Genomic DNA, 25,151 nt, shown 5'->3' with positions numbered 1-25,151 from the left:
TTATTATTATTACTAGGTAGCAAAGTTCAGGATGGAGCCCGGATCTATTCATTGTGGAAGTTCACATGTCCCCCAACACACCCTGCTGCTGTCTGACAAGCCCAGGACACCGGGGAGTCCCCCAGTGTGGGAGATGTGGGGTACGCCAGCCCTACAGGGAGCTCAAAGTTCAGCAGAGAGGAGGTGGCAAGACCACAAGTGGCCATAAGGGGGCAGAGCGAACCTTCCTGGAGCCTGTCTGTGCTGATGTGTTCAGCTTGGTTCTCTGACACAGTGCGGTTCCCAAAGAGAATAATCCTGAAGTAAAAGGGTCAGCAAGTGAGGGGATGAGGTCAGCAAGTGGGGGACAGAAGGAGAAGTCGGTACCACCTCTTCCCAGGAAATGCCCACCCAGAACCTGCCAAAAGCAGAGCAGCCTGGTTGTTGTTAATTACCATCGAGTCATAACGACCCCATGTGAAAGAGTAGAACTGCTCTATAGCGTTTTCTAGGCTGTAATCTTTATGGAAGGAAATTGCCAGGTCTTTCCCCCCAGGAGTCACTGGGTAGGTTCAAACTGCAAACAGCTGAGTGCTTAACCATTGCACTACCAGGGCTCCTCGAGTTGTCTGGGGCCCAGAAATAATGCCTATAAAGGTAGCTCATTCTCCTTCATGGCCAGCCCCTGGGCATCTATGAAGAATTTTATTCCCTAGAATCATTTAATGCATCCCCTCCCCCCACCACAAAAATATGTAAGGGCCAACTTTCCTCCCTCCACCCTGCATCTGGTTGCAGAGCTCCTTGGGAAGGAGAGGCGCACAGGCAAGTTCCCCAACTTCTTGTGGAGACTGTGGCAGACAGACAAGTTTCAGCCAAAGGGACAATGAACCCAGTACAGTCTGCAATTTCAGGCCTCAAACTCAAGATTTACAACCCGAAGGCAGACTCAGAGAGGAACAGGGAGAAGGGAACCTGGGGCTGTGTTCAGTGTACCAGGCCCTGGAAAGGTCTCAGTGCCTTACCCTCCTGCAGAAGGTGTCTGACGTATTCCAGATGCCACCTTCTTTCTTAGAGAGCTGGTGCAAAATCCCTACAACCCTCCCATCTCCCTTCCTTCCATCTATCTTAAAATTCTCTCTTCACCTTGAGTCTCTGAGACCAAGCAGAGCCAGGCTTGAATCCCAGACATGCCATCAGCCCCCTCTCTAAGTGACCTTGAACAAGTCATTTAATCTCTCTGAGCCTTAGTTTCTTTGTCTACAAAATCAAGGAAGTGATAGCCACCTCCTAGAGTTTTTGTCCACAATCAATGGCCATGGAAGCAGCAGTTAAGAAATCAAATGATGCATTGCATTGGGTAAATGTGCTGCAAAAGACCTCTTTAAAGTGCCCAAAAGCAAAGGTGTCACCTTACGGACTAAGGTGTGCCTGACCCAAGCCATGGTATTTTCAATCACATCATATGCATGTGAAAGCTGGACAGTGAATAAGGAAAACCAAAGAAGAATTGATGCCTTTGAATTATGGTGTTGGTGAAGAATATTGAATATACCAGGGACTTCCAGAAGAATGAACAAATCTGTCTTGGAGGAAGTACAGCCAGAATCCTCCTTAAAAGTGAGGGTGGCGAGACTTCGTCTCACATACTTTGGACATGTTATCAGGAGAGACCAGTCCCTGGAGAAGGACATCATGCTTGGTAGAGTAGAGGGTCAGTGGTAAAGAGGAAGACCCTCAACGAGATGGATTGACACAGCGGCTGCAACAATGGGCTCAAGCATAACGATTGTAGGATGGCGCAGGACTGGGCAGTGTTTTATTCTGTTGTACGTAGAGTCGCTATGAGTCGTAGCTGACTCGAGAGCACCTAACAACAACAGAGGTGTTGTTCAGAAGAAAGGCCTGGCTTCCAAAGTCACCACTTTGAAAATCCTGTGGAGTGCAGTTCTACTCTGCAATGCCTAGGCTGGCCTTGAGTCAGAATTGACTACACGGCAATTCGTTAGAGATATTTTAAGGATTAGTTGAGAAAAAAGCATGTAAAGCGCTCAGCTCAGTGCCCAGATGAATAAAATGCAGGTATTGTTATTAAAACTTGCTCCAGGGCCTTCAACTTCCTGCTTTCACTTCTAGCAGTGCCTGATTTTACAACAATTCATAAGTCATTAACTAGGGCCATACTAGACCTCTAAGAATCCTTCCCAATGAGACACATACATCACTCAGAGTTACAAATGTGGAGTTCATTTGGGGACTGGATGAACACAGCCTCTTCTCTTTGAAGAGCTCCAGCCCTGTATTTAGATCTGCACTGGGGAGAACAGGGCCAATCCGAACCCATCCATTCACCTGCCTCTCCAGGGTCTATGAGCATTCATCTCAAGCCAGGCAGCTCTCTTGCTCAACTCCGACCCATCGATCATCTTCTGCACCCATCTCCTCTTTATCCATCCATCCATCCACTGTGGCACTTTACCCACCAGGGTCCTCAGGTCCAGACTTGCCAGGCAAAGTACCCAGCCCCAGAAGGGTTTACCTGCATCACAATAATAGGGCTGAGCTGGGTGGAGAAGCACGCTTCCTCCCTCCTCCCCAGGACAGGCAGAGATGGTGAGCAGAGCCATAGGACACAGCCAGGCAACATTGCCGACAGCTGCTGCCCAGCACAGGGGTCACCTAGGGTCACTGCCTTTACTCTTTAATTTAGTTATTTGGTGAGCACTTGCCCGTCTAAGTCTGCCTAAGCTGCTTCTCAGTGGCACGTTGCCCCAGGGACCTGAGGATCTCATATTTCCATCTCTTCCCGCCAGCCTATGGTCAGCTACGTTTCCTATTCACCGGCCAAGCCCAAGGCACGTGGGGTAGAGGAAGGGAGGTGGGGGAATGAGTAAGACAAGATCTCCAGCCTCAAAGAGCTTCTGGATTAATCGGGGCCAGCAGGGACCAGGACAGTGCCCATAATGTGAGGTCGTGTAGGCCCTGTGTAACATTTCCTGTTTCCCGAGGCTCACTCAGTCCTGTGCTCAGGTGGTAGCTAGTCCCCAGTCACTTTTCCATTACAGAAATCAATAACTTGAATTACTCCAAAATAACTAGCACCTTCATGCCCCTGAGAGCTAATTTTTCTGTATCTGCATCTGCCCACATGCTCTCTCTGGGTCTGGAATCTGTCTTTATGAGTCAATCCAGGTAGAACGGAGTCTTTGTCTGACTGTAACCTATGGTGGCAGAAGGAGAGCAGGGTTTGGAGTCAGAGTCTTCGGCTCAAGCCTTTGCTCTGACACTGGCCGTGGGCCCTTGTCAAGCTGCCTTCCCACCTGGAACCTCACTTTCCTCACCCACAAAATAAGAATTCAAACATAACCACCCAACAGGTGTTAGAGGACGAAATGGGATAATAATGCACAGTACTGTTCCTGGCATACATCAGGGAGCCAGTGAACCCTCGGCTAACTATCCGTTTATTCTGCACAAGAATCTGAAACCTGCTGTAAATCCGTGTCGTGAGGCCACTATATAATGAGGTCCTAGTGTAACTTCAGAGTCCCTGGGTGGTGCAAACGGTTAACATGCTCAGCTCCTAACCAAAAGTTTGCAGTTCAAGTCCGCTCAGAGGCACCTTGGAAGAAAGGCCTGGCAATCTACTTCCGAAAAATCAGCAGTCGAAAACCCCATTGAGCACAGTTCTACCCTGACATATTCGGGATCACCGTGAGTCAGAATTGACTCAGTGGCAACTGGTTTAGTGTAACTTCAGCAAAAAACGACAATACCGTACACTGGATATCTTACAAACAGAGAGATTATCATTCACAAAGATGCATTATTCCCACAATGCTCTCATTCTACAAATGACGAAGGTGAGGTTCAGAGAGTTTAAGTGAGTCGCTGGGGATCCCCAGCTGCTGCAGCCCTTCACACTCTTGCACCTCCTCCATCATCCCTGATTCGCCGTGGCTCCAGGGGAGCTGCTGCCAGCTCAGCTCTGCCGTCCAGCAGATGCAGAAATGACAGGCTGTTTGAATGACCTCTTAGAGGAAGAACTGTGAGCCCGGCACAGTCTGCCTTTCACGCTACCAGGAGAATAAATTCTCCTAGAAGTCACCTGAGAAGGGTCACATGGAAACCCCCGAAAGCTGGACTCTGGAAAGGAAGGGACAAAACTGACCTTACCGAGCCCCTATTTCATGCCAGGCACAGTCACAGACAGCTTCTCACTGACTCCTCAAAACGAGTTGTTCTTAACCTTTTGGGGAGGGGGGTCACATACCCCTTTGAGAATCTCCTGAAAGCTGTGGACTCACTTCCCCAGATAAAGGCCCATCGTTTTCCATACAAGTGCAGGGGTTCAAGATTAAGAATTCCTCATGTAAACCTGGGTGGTTCTAAGACTTTCTTAGGCCCCAGGGAGGCTCTCTTCTGGAGGTCCCGCCCCTCATCATACCAGACATACTCAAATACATCCACAACCCCCATTAAGTACCATACATACATATATATCTACATACAAATCGAGTTGAATTGCAGTTGACTGTTTGACGTAAATGTTACATTTTATACATCTTTAATAAAACATTCATTTCAATTTTGTGCTTTCTTTTCCTGTTTTGGAGCCAATAAACTTTTCTGTAAATTCTATTGCAGTGACATCGTACGTACAGAAAAAGACACAAATCATAAGTGCTACAGCTCAATGAATTCTCATGAAGTAAGCCTGCTTGTGTGACCAGCACTCTGATCAAGAAAAAGAACAGTATGGCCCCACAGAAGCCCCCCAGATCCCGTTCCAGGCAGTACCTCCTCCCTCCCAGCCAGGGTATCCGTTATCCTGACTTCTAACGTAATAGATTACTTTTGCCTATCTTTGAACCTGTTATAAATGGAATCATACAGTTTGCACTCATTTTGTGTCTGGCTGCTTTCATGAAACCAATTAGCTTTTTATTCAGGACTCAAACATTTTCAGACGCCTGTGAAAATCTCATTGGCACTTGTTATTTGCTGTCAAGTTGCCTCCGACTCATGGTGACTTTGTAACAGAAGGAAAGGTTGCCTGGTCCTGCACCATCTTCATGATCCTTGGTACATTTTAGCCCATTGTTGCAGCTATTGTACCAACCCATCTCGATGAGGGTTTCCCTCACTTTCATGGACCTTCTGCTTTACCAAACATCGTGTGCTTTTCTAGCAACTGGTCTTTCCTGATGACACATCCAGTTGAAGTCTCATCATCCTCATTTCTAAGGAACATTCTGGTTGTATTTTTTCTAAGACTGACTTGTTCTTTTGGCTGTCCACGGTGCATCCAATATTCTTTGCCATCAACACAGTTCAATCACATCAAATGTTTTTCTGTCTTCTCCTTGGCTCTGTGGTGGTGCATTGGCTCTAGGTACTGCTAAACCAGGGGTTCTCAACCTTGCCTTCACATTAAATCACCAAGGGAATTTTAAAAAATCCTGATGCCCAGGCCTTACCCAGACCAGTTAAATCAAAGTATCTGGGAAGAGGACCGGAGATTTATAATGTTCCCAGGTGGTACCAACTGAAGCCGAAGTTGAGAGCAGCTGATCTAAACAAAGTGGGTATTATTACTCTTATAGCTGAGGTAACTGAGTCTCCAGGAGTCTCCATCATGCGCTAACGCCTTGAAGATGTTGTTGTTGTTGTTAGGCGCTGTCGAGTTGGTTTCGACTCATGGCCACCCTCTGTACAACAGAACGAAACACTGCCCAGTCCTGCACTATCCTCACAATCATTGCTATGTGTGAGCCCATTGTTTTAGTCACTGTGTCCATCTATCTCATTGAGGGTCTCCCTCTTTTTTGCTGACCCTCTGCTTTACCAAGCATGATGTCCTTCTCCAGGGACTGGTCCCTGCTGACAACATGTCCAGATACATGAGATGAAGTCTCGCTATCCTCACTTCTGAGGAGCATTCTGGCTATACTTCTTCTAAGACAGATTTTTTTTCATTCTTCTGAAAGTCCATGGTGTATTCAATATTCTTCACCAACACCATAATTCAAAGGCATCAATTCTTCTTCGATCTTCCTTATTCATTGTCCAGCTTTCACATGCACATGAGGCAACTGAAAATACCATAGCTTGGGGCTGGGCTCACTTTAGTCCTCATAGTGACTTCTTTGCTTTTTTTAACACCTTAAAGAGGTATTTTGCAGTAGATTTGCCCAATGCAATACAAAAATGTCATGAAGGGGGAGCTCAAATTCAGGTCTGACTTGGAGTCATGTTCGCATTGCCTTCACCCTGGGGGAAGCAGAAAAAAATAAAAACCAAACCCATTGCCTTTTAGTTGATTCTGACTCATGGTGACCCTATAGGACAGAGTAGTATAGGACTGCCCTATAAGGTTTCATCTTTCTCCCATAAAGTGGCTGGTGAGTTCAAACCACCAACTTTTCAGTAAGCAGGCAAGCTCTTTAACCGTTACACCACCAGGGCTTTTTGGAGGAGCACTAGTAAAGCCAAAGCCAAGTGGGGATACCTCTAGCCAGGCAGGACCCTAATTATTTTAAGTGCTTCCAGGGGTTTGGAGAAGGGAGGTGGGGAGACCCCTAGAGAAAGGCTGTTGCCTAGAAGGCAGCACCCCAAGGGCTTGCTGCAGGGGAAAAGAGTCAATACCATTGGACGCCACCTTCTCCCTGTGCTCCTAGAAGCCACAGAAAATCTCTTGCTAGTTGGGAGCAGCTGCTGACTTGGGGTGATGGGGGAAGCTTCACCAACAGCCAAGTAGCTCTGCCCGGGCTTTCTAATTCCAGGTGCAGTGCATGATTCCACCACTCCGCGGCGCCTCGAGCTTCTGTAAACCCTCTGGTTTCACACACACCCTGACTTTGACCAGAAACTGGAGTGCTGGTGGCAGTGAAGGAGGAGGGCCACTGAGGGCTGCCTGGGGGATGCCTGGCTGGCTGGAGCCTTCAGGCGGAAGCTGGGGGGACAGCTGGCCAAGGCAGGGGCAGGGTTCCTCTGCTCCCCGGGCCTGATGGGGCCTGTGCCAGGCTGGCAAGGGGGATGCAGGACATGGCTGTAAGCAGAGAGAAGCCACAAATAACCTGGCCTGCAGCGAGTTTGGTTTCTCCCCATCACCCTTCACCAGGCTGTCCTCGTGGGCCCCGCACACCCAAGCAGAGCCCACCCACATTCCCGTGATGCTCTGGGTTTGGAGATACCAGCCCTGTGATGGAGCCCAGACACGGCTCTATGTCCTTCCTGAGAATCTGCCAAATCTTAACCCTCAGATGGCTGAGGACCTCAAGCTGCTGATAGGGGTCTCTAAAGCTGAATCTATCATATTCCTTGCAGTTTGGAGTCAGACTACCTAGGTTCAAAGCCAAGCTCTGCCACTTTCTTAGTCGTGTGGCCTGGGGCAAGTTACTTCCGTGAGACTCAGTTTCCTCATCTGTAAAATGGAAATATTAGCCCACACCACAGAGGGCTGTTGTGAGGGTTAAATGATGTTATACATAGAGCCTAAACCTAGTGCCTACCACAGAGCAAATGCTATGTATTTGAAACTAGGCTGTTATTTGAAACTAGGAGGATTGAATGCCTCCCAACCCGGTAGCATTCCAAGTTGGCTTTACCAGTGTGGAAGTCCTCAGCCTTCACCAGAACCTCCTCTCCAGGACAGGTGGGCTGGGATTCAAGTCTGGCTTGGGGACAGAACATATTTGCTACCCCAAACAGGTCAGACATGTTAGACAAGAACCTCCCTGTACGAGCCCCAGGTTTGAGCAGAAGCAGTCGAGCCCAGGCTGCACCCATGGCTCAGGCAAAGCCCTAGCTATCCCCAGGAGGCAGAAAGCACCCATGTCAGTGCCACCCAGAGAGGACCTCCTAGTCCCCACTCAGGCTGAGTGGTTGTTCCTACAGTCTGGTGAGAGCCTCTCCAGGAACAGACCCTTGGCCCACTGACCCGAGTGTGTGTCCCTGGCCACCCTGCAGCCTTAGGCAACTTCCCGCCTGGGTGCCGTGCTCATGGTGTCACAGAGTATGTACTCAGTCAGGAGACCTCAGCTCTAAGTCTGGCCCTGTCATCCTCAAACAGCTGTGTGACCTGGGGCAAGTGACTCACCCTCTCTGGGCCTGTTCCACCTCTATAAAATGAGAGAACTCAGAGGATCTTTCAGTTCCCTTCCACCTCTAGCATATGGTTTTAGCAGTCTCTGGCACACAGCAGGTGCTCAATAAATGTTACCTTATAAAATCCAAGCCACAACTCGGCTGGGTTCTAACACCTACCCATCTTCTAGTCCTCAGTGCTGACTGACCCATGTGGTCCAGCCCCTAAGAGGACTCGATCCAGAGTACAAGCTCAAGAAATGGGTAATTGCTTTTGACCTGGCCTTCAGACCAGCTCGTTCCCCTACCCAAGGCTGTAAGTACCCCATAGAGTCCAGATTAGGGGGTCTGGAATATCTGCCTTCCCACACTAGAACGTAAGCTGGGAACAGAGTCATCTTATTCCCCTGTGCCCAGTCCTCTGGCTCATAAAGAGCACAGTGGCTGGCTCAGCCCCATCGCCCACTGCATGAAGTGGTCCTGGACATGGACACCACCCCATCGCCATGGGGAGCAAAAGCAGAACAGAGCCTCGAGCTGGGCAGTCCCTTTATTGGAAAAAAATAATAAAAGGCCATCCTGTTGCCTGCGCCCAGCCACCCCCCCACCCCGGGGTGATACACTGGTCAGACACAATGCCCAGCCACACAGTGGGGCCAGGGCCAGCACAGGCCAGGGCCAGGGGTCAAGGGCTGCAGTAGCTCCAGGGAAATCCTTGGACCAGGAACTCCCTGGGGCCTCAGGGGTTGGGCCAACCATCTCCAGCTCTCTGGGTCGGCACCTTATTCTCACACGCTGCTCACATGTCCAGAAGAAAGTTAGGCCCCTCTTTGGTTCCAGAAAACCACCTGCAGTAGCTGGGCTTTCAGGTCCAGTTATAGCACCTCCTGCTGGCTGAGGTAGGCAGCCTTTCTGCCCATCTTCAGGGCACCAGGGCCGGGGCTGCTCCCTTCCAGTCAGGCCTCCCTTCCCAGCCTGAAGCCAGAGCATGCTCGGCTAGATGGCCCTTCTTCCCTTGGGAAGGAGTTTGCCTTTCCCCTGTAGGTTGCAGGCTCTCTCACACAGCCTTAAAGAGCCCTGGAGGCTGGGGGCGGGGGGGCCCTGAAAATGCAGCAGCTGTGGCCCCACTGCCCTATTGGGGGCTGGGAGAGGGGCACAGAAGGCCCTGGAAGCTTGGCTCTGCCCTCTAAGAACCCCAACTTCTCTTCTGCAGAATACACACAGTAGAGTCTGAAGGTGAGGCATGGGGGAACCCCGAGGGAAACGGAAGGCCAGGAAGAAGTGCCAAGCTGGCAGCCGCAGGAAGAGCAGTGAGGGGCCCTAGTACATTTATTTACAGGGGCCAGGCTGGACCCACAAGGGAAGAAGCCACAAACCCATTGCGTAGCTAAAACAAGGCAGAATGCAGAGAGAGGCAGTACTAGCCTAGCAACCAAGAGGAACACACACATGCACTGACGCACACACATATTCACATACGTGCACTGACACACACACTCACACATTCACACAAATAGACTCACAGACAGATTCACACTCACATGAACTCATACAAACATGGACTTACACTCATACATGCACTTACACTCATACTCACACACGTCCACACACACAGTCATTCTCTCACGTATAGGCAGGCTCTATCCCAGGAAGATGGCCCCGGCTCAGGAGGTTCAAGCCTCCCAGGCCACATCTTGCCATGAAGAGTTCCTCCAGACCCCCACATGATCTCCCAGAGCCCCAGTCTGTGTCCCACGACCAGAGCCTGGTGGCCTGCAAAAGCCCAGGACTTGGACACTTCTTTGCAAGGCCAGATAGCCCCAGACTCAGGGTGGAGGACAGGGAAGCCCCAGGACCACCACGGTGTTCATAAGCTGACCACTCCCATCTCCCCAGGCCTCGAATTGAGTGGAGGCAGGGTCACAGACAGGCAGAGGCCAGAGGCGGCATAGAAAGGCCAGCTGCTGCGAGACAGGCATGGGGAGCAAGGTGCTGGAGAGAGAGTCCCCTCAGCCAGGCCTGGTGGAGTGGGGTTTGGGATGAGGAGTCATGCATGAAGGGAATTCTCTAGGTGACAGGCCTGGCCCCCCTGCTCTGGGGTGACGAAAGAGGAGCTGCCAAGGAAAAGAGGCTTTCCGGACTGGGTCCTCCCCACCCCAGCCTACCCTAAGAGGGCCTGGCTCCACATGACCCAGACCCGCCTTATGGGGAACGAGCCAGTCAGGAAGTGGACCAATCCTGCTGTGAGTGGCAGGGAGCAGGGAGGGGCAGGGGCATGGGTCAGAGGGCCGTAGGAAACACAGACCAGCCACCCTCCCTCCCACTCTTGGCAGTAGGGTGGACCCAGAGAATGACTCAGAAGCGGGTGCTCTGGTAGCGCAGCCGTCGCAGGTCTGAGAGGCCCTCGCTCCGGCCATACGCCTCCCTGCAGGGACTTTCGGCCAGTCACCGGGTCGCCGCTCCACCACCCCCACCACTGCTGCTGCCGCTGCCGCTGCTGCTGCCGCTGCTGGAGCTGCCACTGCTGCACCGGTCCTCGTAGATGGAGATCTCGATCTGGGCAGCGGTTAAGGGAGCTGCACGGCTGCCTGCGCAGGGCTCGACCCAAGAGCAGGGCTCTACCGGAACCGGTTGGTGGAGGCCGGCAGGGGAGGCGGGCGGGAAGCTGAGCCTGTGCGCCTTCCTAGACAGTAAGGCTGCGGGAGGCCTGGAAAGGGGGACCACCCAGTCGCCAGGCTCCCCCTCTCTCAGCTACAGGTGATGGAGACTTTGCTGTCCTGAGTTCAAATCCTGGCATGCCCACTCACAAACTGTAACCTTAGACAAATCACTTAACTTGTTAATCATCAATTATCACTACTATAAAGTACAGGTAATAGAAATTTTGCAGCTATTGTGAGGATTAAAAGAAATAATGTGTGTAAAGCACTAAACACAAAGCCCAGCACAAAATAAAGGCTCAGTAAAAGGAAGCGCCTCCCATTGGGCTTTGTAAAACATGTGATTCTGGGAGTCTGTTTTTTACAGAGTTTTCCAGTTTAAAAAAAAAAAAAATTAGCAATTCTGCTCTGGTTGCTGTGAGTAAGGAGGAGCGGTGTGTGTGCAGCTTGACTGCACTATCCCGGGTGGAAGGAGTGGATCTATGAGCCCCCTGACCCAGCCTGGCACCAGGATGGAAACTTTGGGAGTTGCCTCATCCTAGACCTCAATTCCCTCATCTGCAAAAGGGGGGTCATGGTATCTCCCTCACGGAATTAAATGAGGACTATAAGAGATGGTGGACATATAAACACATGGTAGATTTGCATACTCCTTGAGGGACAATACTGCCTCAAGGTTAGGGCTGAGCCTGGGCCCAAGTCCTGGCTCTGACCCTCACCAGCTAGGTGACCTGAGCCAGTGATTTCACCCCAGTGTCCTCACCTATAAAGGGGATAAGAAGAGTCACCCACCTCACCGAGTCATTATGACAATCAAGTGAATTCAGATTTCCAAAGCACTTAGCATGATCTCTGGCATATATTAAACACTGATTAAATGTAGCTCCATAAATGCAAACCCTGAAGCTCACAAACAGGAAGGATAACTTAATGGGGGCATGGGGGGAGGATGGCCAGCGATGTGAGGAACCCTGGGGAACCCTGAGTGAAGGCCCCTGGGGTGGTCCCCATTTCCTGGCAGCCTCACACACAGGCAGACAGACTGCCCCAGAGACCCCACTGGTTGGCTGCTCTAAGCCCTCACACAGAACAGCCAGAAAGGATACAACCCTCATGCCACGCTCCACGGGGTCGGTGAGCAGGAGACCTCGAGGGGCAAAGACCTTCTCATTCTGCTCCTGGATGTAACGGGAGATCTTTTTGAGAACCTGCAAGGAGAGGGGTCAGTTGAGGGTGAGCGTGCAGGCTGGAAGCCTGGAGAGAGGGCGCACAGGGCAGGCCAGGGAGGGAGCCCACCTTCTCATAGTGGGTCTCCATGCAGAGGAAGATGAAGTAGGCTGTGGCACAGGCCAGGCAGCCCTCAAGGTAGGAGCTGCCCCCAATCTTCTCGGCCTCCGCATAGAAGCTGTTGAGGGTCTTCACAGTCTCCTCAAAGAGCTGCCGCTCGATCTGAAGGGAGAGAGGGAACAGGGAGCCAGGCTGAGATTTTACCTTCCAGAGAGCAGACAGTCACAGGAGTCACAGAGGTAGGGCTGTGGGAGCACTGGCAGGGACGCCATGGGGTGGCGGGAGACACCTGGGTTCACAGGCCAGACCAGAGAGGCTGCAGGTGCAGGTGGAGCAGAAGGAGCACTGAATTGAGAGTCAGGAAACCTGGGTTCCAGACCAGACTTGAACATCAACTCGCTATGTGACCTTGGACTAATGGCTTAACCACTCTGGGACTCGATTTGCTCATCTGTAAGATGGGAATAAGAATAACTATTTGGCCTCCTTCAAAGACAGGAAGCTCACATGACATCCTAGGTGGGAGTGCTTTCTGCAGAAGATCAGACAAGACTTCTGGGGACTTTGTTACCCCTCGTTCTTGATGACAGCAAAAGGGCTCAGTACTGAGTCAGTGGGACTCCAGTTGCATGAAGCTAGGGGGATGAGACCTCAGGAGTGTCTCTAGGAGGGGGCATTTCTTCCTAGCTAAGAGGTCACCCACAACATCACAGCACTGTGTGTTTGGACAACTGAGAAGCTGACCTGTTTGCATCCATGGTAACAATAATAAAATTTATTATGTACTTTCTATGCGCCAGGTGCTTTTTATCCATTATTTCATTTAACCCTCATAGCAGTCCTATCAGAAAAGCACTACTATCGTCCCCATCTGCAAGTGAGGAAACTGACCCTACAGCCGCACTATGGTCCAAAGCACCCTCCCCTGTGGCCTCTCAGCTGGTCTCCCTGCTCCCAGCCTGTCCCCTGCCTGAGTGGAAAACGTATGTCAGATCCTGTCACACCTCTGACCAAGAGCTTCCAAAGTCTTCCCATCTCTTCAAGTAAAAGCCAAGAAGTCCTTCTAGTGGTCTGCTCAGCCCTAAATGGCCTTGCCCTGCTGCCCCTCTGAGCCCATCTTGTGCTCTCTTCCTCACTCAGCTCCTCTCCAGCCACACTGGCCTCTCCACTGCTTCTCAAAAGTGCTAAGTGTGCCTGTGTCCTCAGCTGGAACTCTCCTCCCCCAGGCATCCCCATGGCCCATCCCTTTCTTCTTTCAGGTCTCACCTTATGCAAGAGGCTTTTCCCAACCATCCACTTTCCCCAGTTCTCCCTCTCCCCCGGCCTCCCCCTTAGTCTTCTCCGTAATATTTGTCACCACCTGAGCTACTACACATGGACTTGCTCGTTGGCTCCTTTTCTGTACCCGCTAACAGAAAATAAATTCCATGAGGGTCTGTTCCTCCTATATCCTCAGGGCCTAATACATAGTAAGTGCTTAATAAATACTTGCTGGAACGCTGAGTGGACTTGTCCAAGGTTACACAGCTCTGACCCCAGAGTCTACGCTCTTTACCACATAGCCCTACCCCAGACAGCCTAAAGGTCATGTTCCAAACTCAGCAGGTGTCAAAGTGTCTGTGGACCCGTCCACATTCTTCAGAGCACCCCCTCCCCAGCCACACTCCCATAGGACCAGAACTGGCCATCATGCAGGTTAGGGGCCCCCCATGCCTGTCTAGGGCAAAAGCTCTCCCCAGGAACAGTCAGAAGCTTTGGAGTTCCGAGCCTCTGCCCCTACACAGATCCGGAGGAAACACAGAGAAAATTCTGCCCACCTGGTCTACGGTTCAAGCCCTGCTACTCTGCCCTAGGGATCACCCCATCCCAAAGGATGGGCATAATAAGAGAAGAAGAAGACCCACACTGCTCCCCAAAAGCTGGTTGGGGTCAGGTCAGCCAAGCCCAGGTCTGCCTGCCTGGGCTGTTGAACGGAAGGATCAGAGTCTTTCCTTTACCCTCCCCCAACTCTGGATCAGTTCTAAGGCAGCCTGGAAGGAGGGCTGCGTACACCAAAAAACACAGTAGGAGCTGACTCCCTGCAAGAGGTCTCTAGATCAGGAAGCACCCAGGTAGCTGAGTCTAGAGCCCTTCACACAGGGTTTTATCCACTGCTTTTGATGCCACCACCAGACTCTAGCACAGAGCATCGGGCTCCCCCTGTGCCCAAAGCAGGGAGAAGGGGGGAAGAGCAGCCGCCAGCCACTCCCTCTAGGTCTCTAAGTTTCCCTGCCACAGAGGCATCCAGTTTCATCCCTACTTACCAAGGATGCAATTGCATCAGTAAGAAAATATAAGCCCTAGGCAAAAGCCAAGATCCGGGGCACTGAGGCCCTTCTGCCACTGTTGCTAGCTTGCTTTAGACCATGAGTAGGTCACTCTCCCTTCCTGGCCCTCAGTTTCCTCTGTTAAATGAGAGGGGTAGACTAGTGCAGTGCTTCTCAAATGAATGTGTACATGAATTACCTAAAGGTCTTGTGAAAATGCAGGTTCTGATTCAGTAGATCCAGGCAGAGGCCTGAGACTGTGCATTTCTAACGAGCTCCCAGGTGATGCTGATAATGCCAGTCCACAGACCACAATTTTATTAAGAAAAGCTTAGTGGTTCTGGACTCCAGCTGCAGACTCTGGCTGCACACTAAGCCACCTGAGCAGCCTTTAACACCAGCATATGCCCAAGTCTCACTCCCAAGAGATTCTGATGCAGATGGGGAGGGGTTATCAGGACAGCAAAGGCCACGTCTGCCCTACCCTACCCAAATGGACTCCTTGCAAAGTACGTTTTTAAAAAAGCTTCCCAGGTGATCAGAATGTGCAGCCAAGCCTGAGAAGACGCATGTACTAGAAGACCTGTGATTCTCAAACAGTGATCTCTGAATCACCTGACTCCAAATCACCTGGAGATTCTGCACTAAAAACCGAAGTCTTCTGTGCTGGCTTCACATTGGAATTGCCTAGGGAGATTTAAAACAATACTGATGCCTGGGCTCCAGGCCCAGAGATTCTGATTTCATTGGTCTGGGATGCAGCCTGGACATCAAGATTTTTTAAAGCTCCCCAGGGAATTTTAATGTGCAGGCAGTCAAGGTTGAGAACTGCTGCTTAAAAAATAGACATTCCTAGATCCCAGGCCACCAGCTGAGTCAGCATGGAACCTCACTGCCATTGAGCCCATTCTGACTCATAGCGACCCTATAGGGCAGTGTAGAACTGTCCCATAGGGTTTCCAAGGCTGTAAGTCTTTACGATGAACGCTGCCACATCTTTCTCCCACGAAGTGGCTGGTGGGTTAGAACTGCCAGCCTTTCAGTTAGCAGCCAAGCACTTTAACTACTGGGCCACCAGGGCTCCTTGGGCATGGACTAGGGCTCAGGGATTGACATTGTAAATCAGGCTCTTCAGGAGATTCTCATGCAACTGAAATTTGAGAGCTGCTGGCCTAGAAGATCTCTGAGGTTTCGTGAGCTCTAACTTTCTATGAAGAGACACCAAGACAGCGTTAAGGATATTTTTTATTCTTCCACGTGAAGTGGCTGACCCTGTTCTGTGTCTTATATTACTTTTATCTTGGAAAAAAAATACCTTCAAGTAAGCCCCTCAGTTCTATCCTGGCCTGTGTTCCAAGTATAGAGAGAGATTTCTTACCCGGCTGTCCAGCTCTGGGGGAAATTTGGTCTGGAACTGACAGATGGTGCCTTCGCTGTAGTCTCTCTGGATAAAGACCTTGGTGGCCAGGGAAGCACTTCGTCGGAGTTCCTGCAGGTTGTGGACCTGAGGAGACATAAAGGAGGTACATGCTAAGGGTGACTATTTCTCTCCGATTGCCTGGGACTGAGGGGTTTCCCAGACATGGGACTTTCAGTGTTAAAAACCAGCAAAGTGCCAGGCAAACTGGGACAGGAGTTGGTCACCCTGCATGTGCTCCAGGAAGGCTGGGGGAAGGAGGACTGTGGAGATTATCCAAGAGAAGATGCCTTGAGCTATCCCAGAAAGTTCTAGAAAAAGCCTGAAGCAGGGCCAAAGCTGAACCAAAATAAGAGGTTCTGGAACCATCAATACAACTAGAAATGAGCTCTAGCAAGAGGAACAGGACATTTTGGTGCCCAGTCTAGACCCTTTCTCCCCCCTCCCCGCCCCCTTTCATTCATTCAGCAAGTATTGAGTGTTTACAACTTGTCAGGCCCTGCCTTTGATGAACAAGACTGAAGCCTCAGGCCCTGCTGATTAGAACTTGCAGTAGGGTTGGGGTGGGGTTTGGGAGGTGGGGAACAAGTGGAACAAAGGAGTACCTGATATGCCCATGACCTCAGGGGGAGATTCAGGTTCAGGCCAAGTTATGGCTCAGGCCAGAGAGAACCACAGATGGTTTCTATGTCCAGCACATGTCACCGTAGGAAAGCAGGGGTCCATAAGTGTCCGAAATCCCCCAGAGAGGATTGTGGATTAAGTGAACTGAGGCCAGAAACTGAAGAGCTACTCTGCCCTGGTAGGAAGGAGTGGGGCAATTCCTGTCCCTTGTGCCCACCTGTGGACTTGACATTGACACAAACTCCAGTGTTTGAGGAGAGTAGGCTCGACTTTGCAAGGGAACAGGCCTCTTTGTTCCACTTTTCCAGTCTTAGTCACCCACATTTGAGACAAGCATCCCACTGGGTGAAAGATGCTAAACACTGGAACCACAGTGGAGACTGAGCCTCAAAGGCACAGTGAACAGTTCATTCTTTGTAATTAAGATGAATGTGTAATTAAGGTGAATCCATTCCATCACTCAGCTGTCATTTATTGAGTCCCTACCATTGCCAGGTTCTGGGGACACTGAGCAAAAGACAGTCTGTGAGCTCCAGGGAGGAAGACAAGTAAATATATAATTAATTAGACTGTGATAAATGCTACAAAGAAGTAACATCTTGCCCAGAAACACTTACTCAGAAGATGCTTCCTGAAGCCCGTGTTAAGTCATAAAGGTAGGCCAGGAGTTACCAGTGGCAGAAGATAGACAGGAGATGGGGAAAGGGAAGAAAAGGCAACCCAGACAAAGGGAGAACCTTGTGCAAAGTAATGATAGCAGAGAACATGCTCCAATGGCTGGAGGCAGATTTCAGTGAGACTGGAGTTGGTTTGCGGATTAGCTGACAACAGTGAGAGACGAGAGGTTAGAGGAGACAAATGATAGATCACAAAGAGCTAGGATGGGTTTCTTCTGGGGCCAAGATTTAAGACGGAAGGTACTTGAACTTGCTTAAAAGCTAGGGGAAATAATAAATAGAGGAAAGACTGTCGATGTAGTAGAAAGAGCAGATACTTGGTGGATCAAGGTGGTAAAAGAATGGGAAGCAGGGGAGCACAATATGAGACTTTCCTAATGCAGGCGAACCTTGTTTTTTTGTTTTTTGGTTTTTTTTAATTAACTTTTATTGAGCTTCAAGTGAACGTTTACAAATCAAGTCAGTCTGTCACATATAAGTTAATATACATCTTACTCCTTACTCCCACTTGCTCTCCCCCTAATAAGTCAGCCCTTCCAGTCTCTCCTTTCGTGACAATTTTGCCAGCCTCCAACTCTCTCTATCCTCCCATCCCCCCTCCAGACAGGAGATGCCAACACAGTCTCAAGTGTCCACCTGATATAATTAGCTCACTCTTCATCAGCATCTCTCTCCCACCCACTGTCCAGTCCCTTTCATGTCTGATGAATTGTCTTCGGGGATGGTTCCTGTCCTTTGCCAACAGAAGGTTTGGGGACCATGACCGCCGGGATTCCTCTAGTCACAGCCAGACCATTAAGTATGGTCTTTTTATGAGAATTTGGGGTCTGCATCCCACTGATCTCCTGCTCCCGCGAACCTTGTTTTATGTAAGAAATGTGATTCCAAATATTGTGACTGGATTAAATAATCTATAAACGTTCTTTTAGTCTTAATATTCCTTGATTCCTCTAATCAGGGTTTTAATTGAAGTCCTATTGACATCTACTAGGATCCCATGATAACTGAAAAATAAAGAATCCTTTGGTAATATAAATAAATCACTTTTTAATGTATCTGCTGTCTGCTTAACGTTTCATTAATTTTGTGTTTTCAAAAGAAAAGGATCTGTTAGCCCAAGACAGGAAACATTCCCAAAGCCAACTCTTCAGGCAGGGATTGGACTGGACTGTAAGATAGAAAATGATATTGGTGAGGAGCGAGCTTCTTGGCTCAAGTAGACACATGAGACTATGTGGGCAGCTCCTGTCTGGAGGGGAGATGTGAAGGCAGAGGGGGACAGGAGCTGGCTGAATGGACACAGGGAATACAGGGTGGAGAGAAGAAGTGTGCTGTCTCATTAGGGGGAGAGCAACTAGGAGTACCTAGCAAGGTGTATATAAGTTTTTGTACGAGAGACTGACTTGATTTGTAAACTTTCACTTAAAGCACAATAAAAATTAAAAAGAAAGAAAAGGAATGGGCTACGGCCTCACTCCACTTTTCTAAAACCAGCTTACAAGAGCCAGTTGATTTTGAGGATGAACATTCATGGCCCTAGAAAGATCATTCTGGCTGCTTCGTGGGGGGTAGATGGGAAGTGGGCAAGACTGGGTCAGGGGTTCAGTTGAAGGGATGAGTATCTTTGTAGTTGTTGTCGTTGGTTGCTGTCAAGTTGATTCTGACTCTGAGTGGGTCTAAACCAGGAAAAGTAGTGGTGAAACAGAAAGAGATGAACAGTGCTTTAGCCATTCTAACATAGACACAGCTTCCTCCCTCCAACAGCTTCAAGTCTCTGCCTGAACACACACATGCACCTATGCGTACACACACATGCATGTGTGCTTCCGTGAAGGGATGGGTGTCTAGAGACTCCCTGGCTGTTCACAGCCATTTCTTCTTCCCCCAGGCACACAGCTAGATTAATTCCCAGCACCCTTTGTCATTAGATGCAGCCATGGGACTGAGTAGAATAATGTCAATGAAGCAATCAATGTCACATATAGGCTTGACTCACAAAAATCTGCCACTTCTCTGTGCTCTTTCCCCCTCAATGGGAAGAGGAAGCCATGTGTTGAAGATGGTGAAACCATAAGATGCAAAGAGCCCGGGTCCCTGAATCACTGCCTGGAGAACCACCTCTGATCAGGAACACCTGCCTGGGACCTTGCTGAGCAGAAAATAAACTTCTATTGTATTAAGCCATTAAGATTTGAGCCCTGGTGGCACAGTGCTTAAGCGCTTGGCTACTAAATGAAAGGTTGGTGGTTTGAGCCCAAAGATGTGGCAGGTTGCTTGCATAAACACTTATAGCCTTGGAAACCCTATGGGGCAGTTCTACTTTGTCCTACAGGATTGGTATGAGTCAAAATCAACTCGATGGCAAAGGTTCACCTAAATAATACAGTCCCATTTCCTCTTGGCCTTGTTTGATCCATGGGTTCTAAAGTAGCCAGAGTGGGAGGGGCCAACATCTTTCCCCACCCCAACCATGTCCTTACTTAGAACACTGTCCTGGCTCTGGGTGACTAGGGATCTGCTTCTCTCCCTGAAGAGTGTTTGTGAGGTCTTGATGAGTTGCTAGAGTATGGTATCAGACACATTTTATATGCGAGAGCCTTGGTCTCCCAGGTCTACATAGAGCACACATATCACAGACCCATCTGTAGTTAGTGGAGAGCTGGACTTAAGACAAGGCTGGCTCTCCTTACCCTCTCAATCTATGGCACAGTTGTGAAGTGCAATGAGCCCTGATGCAAGACTTGGGAGCAGGAGACCTGGCTGCTAGTCCAGGCTACGTGATTCTGGAAAACTCTTCCCTTCTCTGGGCTCCGTTTCCTCAACTGTATAATGAGAAGTTGGAACTATGTAATCTCTGAAGCCCCTTCCCAGCTCTGACATTCTAGAGGCCTTGTCAGGGATTATGAATGCAAATGTTTACAGGTGCTAAGGAGTAAGTGGGCCAGGCGGGGACTGCAGCTAATTAGAGAACTCATGCCCTGTCTTGAAAAGGCAGCCGATCATTGTCACGCGAGAATGTGAACCCAGGTTGCCAGCACTTCTGGTTTTTCAAGAGAAGCTATAAATCCAGGTTGTCCTCATGTGAAATGTCTTGATTTTTACATGTATCAAATAAATGTTTAAAATTTGTAAGCACTAAGAAGACAAAAGAAGGCATGCTTGTGGACAGGATTCAGCCCTAGAGCTGCCAGTTTAGGACCTCCGAATAAGGAATCTCGTGGCAGGAGCCCTTGGGCCAGAGCTCGAGCCAGGCTCCAGGCCCCCTGCCAGCTATTTAGCTTTCGAGAAGGTCCCAGAACATGGGCACACCTCTCTCGGAGGCTTCAGTTCCCCCTGAGCCTCTCCCCAAGGGTTTCTTAACTGACCCAGAGACCTGGGCTTCTCTTTCACATCTCACCTTCCTCAAGCCTGCCCCAATCTTCCATCACCATCTGCTGACCTATTGGCTGCTGTGTAAGGACAGGACCAAGAGGCATTTCATGAGGAAAAAAGAGAAAATCAGAGGTGAGATCTGCTGGCACCACCTTTCAAACTCCAGTATGGCAGGGAGGGGGAGGCTGCCTGGATGACAAGTACTCCCTGTCAGACATGTAGACCCATGCACTCCACAGAGTCAACCTGGCAGGGGTGGGGAGGAGCAAGCACTGGAGTGCAATGAGTATTCCCAGGCCAGTATGCCCAAGACATACAGGAAGTCACATCTGGGCCCACACCATCTCCATTCTCATTAAAAACCATCTAATTCCACAGGATGCATTTGAGGCTCAATTCAAGAAACAGATTCAGTTGAAGAGCCCACCATGACCCCCTGCCTGGGGCGTGGAGGAACAGTAAGGCTCACGAGTCACAGGTAACCAGACCAGAACTAAGGATAGAAAGCCTGGCAGAGCCTCCCTTCTCTGCCTAAACCAGGAGCCAAGCCTGACCCATTGTCGGCTGGCTGTTCGTTCCACACCTGAGATCAAGCCTCCAAGTGTCCTGCTGGGATAATGCTGCTTGGGTGCATTTAGAAATCTCTTAGGGGCCAAACTCCACCACTCAGAAAGCCCCTCCCAGACAGGCACTTCCCAGTCATTCTTGGCCATCTGGACTGCTTCCTGGGGAGGCCCCTGCTCCCAGTGACACACATTCACACAGGCTTGCCACTCAGGAAATGGGCTTATTGAAGCCTTCCAAATGAGGTCAGTGTATCACTCAAGAGGCCTTGTCCCTCCTTTGAGTTCCTCACACACTCTCCCCTAATGCTAATTCCTAAACAGAAATTTAAAAAACCGTTGCTCTCGATTCCAACTCATAGATTCTGACTCATAGCAACTCTACAGAACGGAGTAGAACTACACCTGTAGGGTTTCCAAGAAGCAGTTGGTGGATTTGAACTGCCAACCTTTGGGTAGCAGCCGAGCTCTTAACCACTATGCCACCAGGGCCCCAAACGAAATTAGGGAGTAGAAAAGATCCAGTGTTCATGTCTCCCATACAAGGATTTTTTTTCATCCATTCTCTCTCTCCTCCCATCAATACACCTTCTACTGGAGCTGAGGACTTTCCATCCAGAATTCTAAAGGAATAGCCACAGGAGTCTGGAGTAAGGGTTTGCTTCCCCTAACAGGTGTTTCCTGGTAATTTTAACCCAGTTCTAATAGTAAAAACAGGCCAGGAGAATGATTCAAAACAGCCCGGGGAAAATGATTCACCCCATAGCCCAGATAATGTAAATGTCCTGTGCCTTGGCAGGGCTAAGGCTTCCTTCCCCGAGACTGCCATCAGTGTCCACCCAAGGCCAAATTCCAAAACAGGCAATGCTTTTCCTTAGTGCCCATTCCTTCTGGGCCTCTGAACCATGACCTCAAGCTGACCCAACCAGGCCAGTCAGGGGGCCCGAGTCCCCACACTCCAGCCCTTCTGCCCTGACCTCCTTTGCATCCCTTCCCCTGTGAAAGTCCCATGTCAAGACCCCTAGCACCATCCTCTCTATTAGGCAATACAATTGCCTAATTGAATACACTAACCCTGGGTGCAAGGGGAAAAAATTACAAAGTACTGTCCAGGGAAGCAGAAGACTCAAGTTCCAGTTCTGGCCCTACCACAATTTAGCCATATTTTCTTGAGTAAGTCTCTAGGCCCCAGCTGTATCATCTGTAAAATGGGATAATGATGCCTTCCTTGGCTCCTTCACAGGACTCGGGCAAGCTTCTGAGTCTCGGTAGTCTCATCTGATAACTGGGGATAATAATACCATCCTTGCCCACTTTACAGGATTGCACTAAGCCTCAAAGGAGATCACACGTGTGATAGCGCTTTGTACGCAGGAAAGTGCTGTATCCACATTGGTGTTACGAGCAGAGCCTCTCCCAGGGGAAAGTTATGCACGCCTAACAGCAGCCTCCTGGAAACAATGCCTCGACCTAGAGACGTGAGCCTAATGGTTGGAATCTGTGGACCATAGCGGTCCCAAGAGGGAGATATGCTGGAACAGATGGGCCTCTTGCAATCTGTCAGATCACATCACAGAGGGAGCTGCCTTCTCTGCCCACGCTGCTGGCCCAGCCATGTCTGTGTGACTGAAGTTTCTCCTTCCTGTCCAACACCAGCAGCCTCTGCTGCAGTCTGGCAGCCTTATCTGGAAGGTGACCAGCTCCTTGGCCATTTCTCTTTGTTCTTCCTGCTCATCTCAGTATCTTTGGCACTTTCTGGGCATTCTGCATTCCTCCACCCTAGAATCCAAGCTCCATGGGTCTCTGGGGGTCAGCGCCCTCACAGGGTCTGGGGGTGAACTGTCCTCCTAGCTAACCCACCTTTTAAGGAAGCACAGTGATGCCAAGAAACTGCACCTTGTTCTGTGGTGACGGCAGCAGAATAATAACAGTAACATTTGGCATTAATGTCACACTGCTCACCAGGATGCCCAGAGCCACTCCATAGAATTGTTGAAAAGCCTTTACTCTTCCTCTGTCTTGAGTTTCAGATGGGTTGGAAATGGGGAAGGCCACAAAGGAGATCCACATCAAAACTGGGGAGACCCCGGTGCCCTGGGTTTCACTCCAGAAATAAAAGAAACTTTCAGTTCTGTTGCTGACATGCTGTGTGAGCATCAAAGAGGTCCTCCCCTTCTCCACAGGTTAGTTTTACCACTCATAAAATGGGGACATAAAGAATTCCCACCTCCCTCACAAAATGAGGTGGTGATATTGACTAGACCAACCATAGGGGCAGAGAGGGAATTCTGCTCTCACCTAACAGGTTCCTTGGTTTGATCATCAAGTCCTTTGAAGGTGACACACTCGTAGGCACAACCTGAAGAAGGTAGCACCTCCCATCAGACACAGGGGAAAAGTGGACACCCTGGGACAAGAGATTCAAATGGGGTGAAAAAGCAAGAAAGGGGGATGTGCAAAAGTGGGGGTCACTGCAGGCAGCCTATTAAAACCAGTCATTTGGTTCTTGGGCTGAAGACATCTTTTTCCCCAGAAGGAAATGCAGATGTAGAGGTAGGTCTCTCATCACTTAGCCAAGCTTTTGGGTTCAGAAGCTGAATGACTGCACCGCATAGCAACAGTGGCTGGCCCGCCTTCACTTTCCTTTCCCATCCCCAGCCCTCTAGGGAATCAGTTCAGGACTTGCAGTCCAGGGACAAGGGGAAATCTCAGCCTGGGGCCCTAGAGGAACCTTGGCTCTAGTGCCAACAAGTGGCACGGGCCACTCTAGGGCTCAGGTGGGGCATGGAGAAGAAGGTTGACGCACCGCGGTCAGAGAGAAGCCCTCACGAGGAGCCCCTGCCACTATACCCCCCACCCTCTCCCTCCGGATCCAACCCAGGGAACCGCCCCATTCCACCCTCCCCACCCCCGCCTTCCTCTCCTGCTCAGTTCTCCCGGTTTGCCCCTAGCGGGGATTTGTTCCCGCGGTAGTCAGCACTGCCTGCGGGCCAGGTGCTCACCCCCTACCTCGGTGGCCATGTTCTGGCTCGCAGCCTGCGGCCGGCTTGCCGAGGGGGGCTGTCCGCTGTGCTGACTCTGGGAGCCGGTGGGCTGGCGGCGGCCAGGTGGGGCCCGGGCGCTGCCCGCGGTGCTGATGCGAGTGCCGCGTGCCAGGGCTCAGGTGGACTGGTGGGCTGTAGGGAGGCTAAGTCCTGGGGAGGCGCGCTGTGCTGTCCGCGGTGCTGACACCGGGCTGGGGAGGCGAGGCCGCACCCGAGGCTCTTCACGGCCCGATCGCCCACTGCTGCTGCTCCTGCAGGCAACGGCCCGGTTTATCTTTGACAGCAGCGACAGGGGTGGGGGCGGAGAAGGGGCCAGGCGCCTCCGCGGGTGGAGAGGGGGAAGCCGCGGCCCCCAGACTCCGGCGCCCCGCCGGAGAGGAGCCCCGCCCGCGGCCGGAGGCTGAGCTCCCGCCCCGCCCGGAGGCCCCGCCTCTCCCGCCTGCCCTTCCCCCTAATAAGAGCACCAGGAGTTCTGCTTTCTCTACCAGGGCCTCCAGCCTCCGGGGAATTCTCGCTCGGACGTGAGAAAAGCTGGGAAGTTCTGGGACAAGATACTCAAACCTGTGGGGCTGATGGGTCCCCGACCCGATCACAAGCCCCAGGTGCAGCCTGTTTACCTCTTGCCCCTCCCCCACCCTACCCTGGGGCTTCCTTTTTTTCTCTTCCCGTTTCTGTGTACACCCCTCCACACACACACACACACACACACACACACACACACACACACACACACACACTGCCTTGAGCCCCGTGAGCTAGAAAAGGATGCTGCAGACCTGAGAAAATCATTTTCTTCAAATATATGCCTGCATTTCAGCCGCAGTAATACTCTGGGGTCCCTTCTCAGGGAGCTCCAGAATTGAAGCTGTTCTCTCCTTGCTGTGCCTTCTAGCCTTGCCCCCACACTTTTTTTCTTCCCTCTGTCCTTGAAATCCAAGAGTTTACACACACACACACACACACACACACAGCAGCAGCAGCAGCAGCAGCAGCAGCACCACTGCCACTCAAAACCACAAGCAGGTGGTGCCAAACCGGTATGCTTACTTTCAGTGATGGAGGTCTGGCCTTGGTTGTCAATGGCCTGAGGAAGTTGCTTCCTTCATATTTTTGACATTATACCTTCCATCCAGG

At 50.6% G+C, this 25,151-nt stretch overlaps 2 protein-coding genes across 3 annotated transcripts in view; one reads left to right on the top strand and one right to left on the bottom strand.

The window, feature by feature from the left end:
- The window catches only part of CRTAC1 (cartilage acidic protein 1), a 157,599-nt gene extending 152,714 nt beyond the window's left edge, over window positions 1-4,885 (top strand). Inside the window, exon 15 of the mRNA XM_049855699.1 lies at window positions 4,627-4,885. Coding sequence (XP_049711656.1) covers window positions 4,627-4,679 — 53 coding nt within the window. The 3' untranslated portion in view covers window positions 4,680-4,885. The remainder of the gene's footprint in view (window positions 1-4,626) is intronic.
- Window positions 4,551-24,584, bottom strand: GOLGA7B (golgin A7 family member B). Of its 2 annotated transcripts, XM_049855702.1 has the most exons (7): window positions 24,503-24,584; window positions 23,983-24,268; window positions 15,699-15,824; window positions 12,024-12,176; window positions 11,834-11,935; window positions 10,517-10,623; window positions 4,551-6,252 (listed from the first exon to the last, which is right to left on the bottom strand). In XM_049855702.1, exons 2-7 carry the CDS (start codon window positions 23,992-23,994, stop codon window positions 6,231-6,233), a joined length of 522 nt encoding a protein of 173 aa, XP_049711659.1. In that variant the 5' UTR covers window positions 23,995-24,268; window positions 24,503-24,584; the 3' UTR covers window positions 4,551-6,230. The 2 variants fall into 2 exon arrangements, with proteins under 2 accessions (XP_049711659.1, XP_049711658.1); XM_049855701.1 differs by lacking the exon at window positions 24,503-24,584 and having other exon boundaries at window positions 23,983-24,394.
- Window positions 24,585-25,151: the final 567 nt, after the last annotated feature.

Source organism: Elephas maximus, chromosome 16 (assembly GCF_024166365.1).
Source record: "Elephas maximus indicus isolate mEleMax1 chromosome 16, mEleMax1 primary haplotype, whole genome shotgun sequence".
NCBI lineage: Eukaryota > Metazoa > Chordata > Mammalia > Proboscidea > Elephantidae > Elephas > Elephas maximus.
The sequence above is the reverse complement of the archived record's forward strand: the minus strand, read 5'-3'. Positions and strand labels throughout refer to the sequence as shown.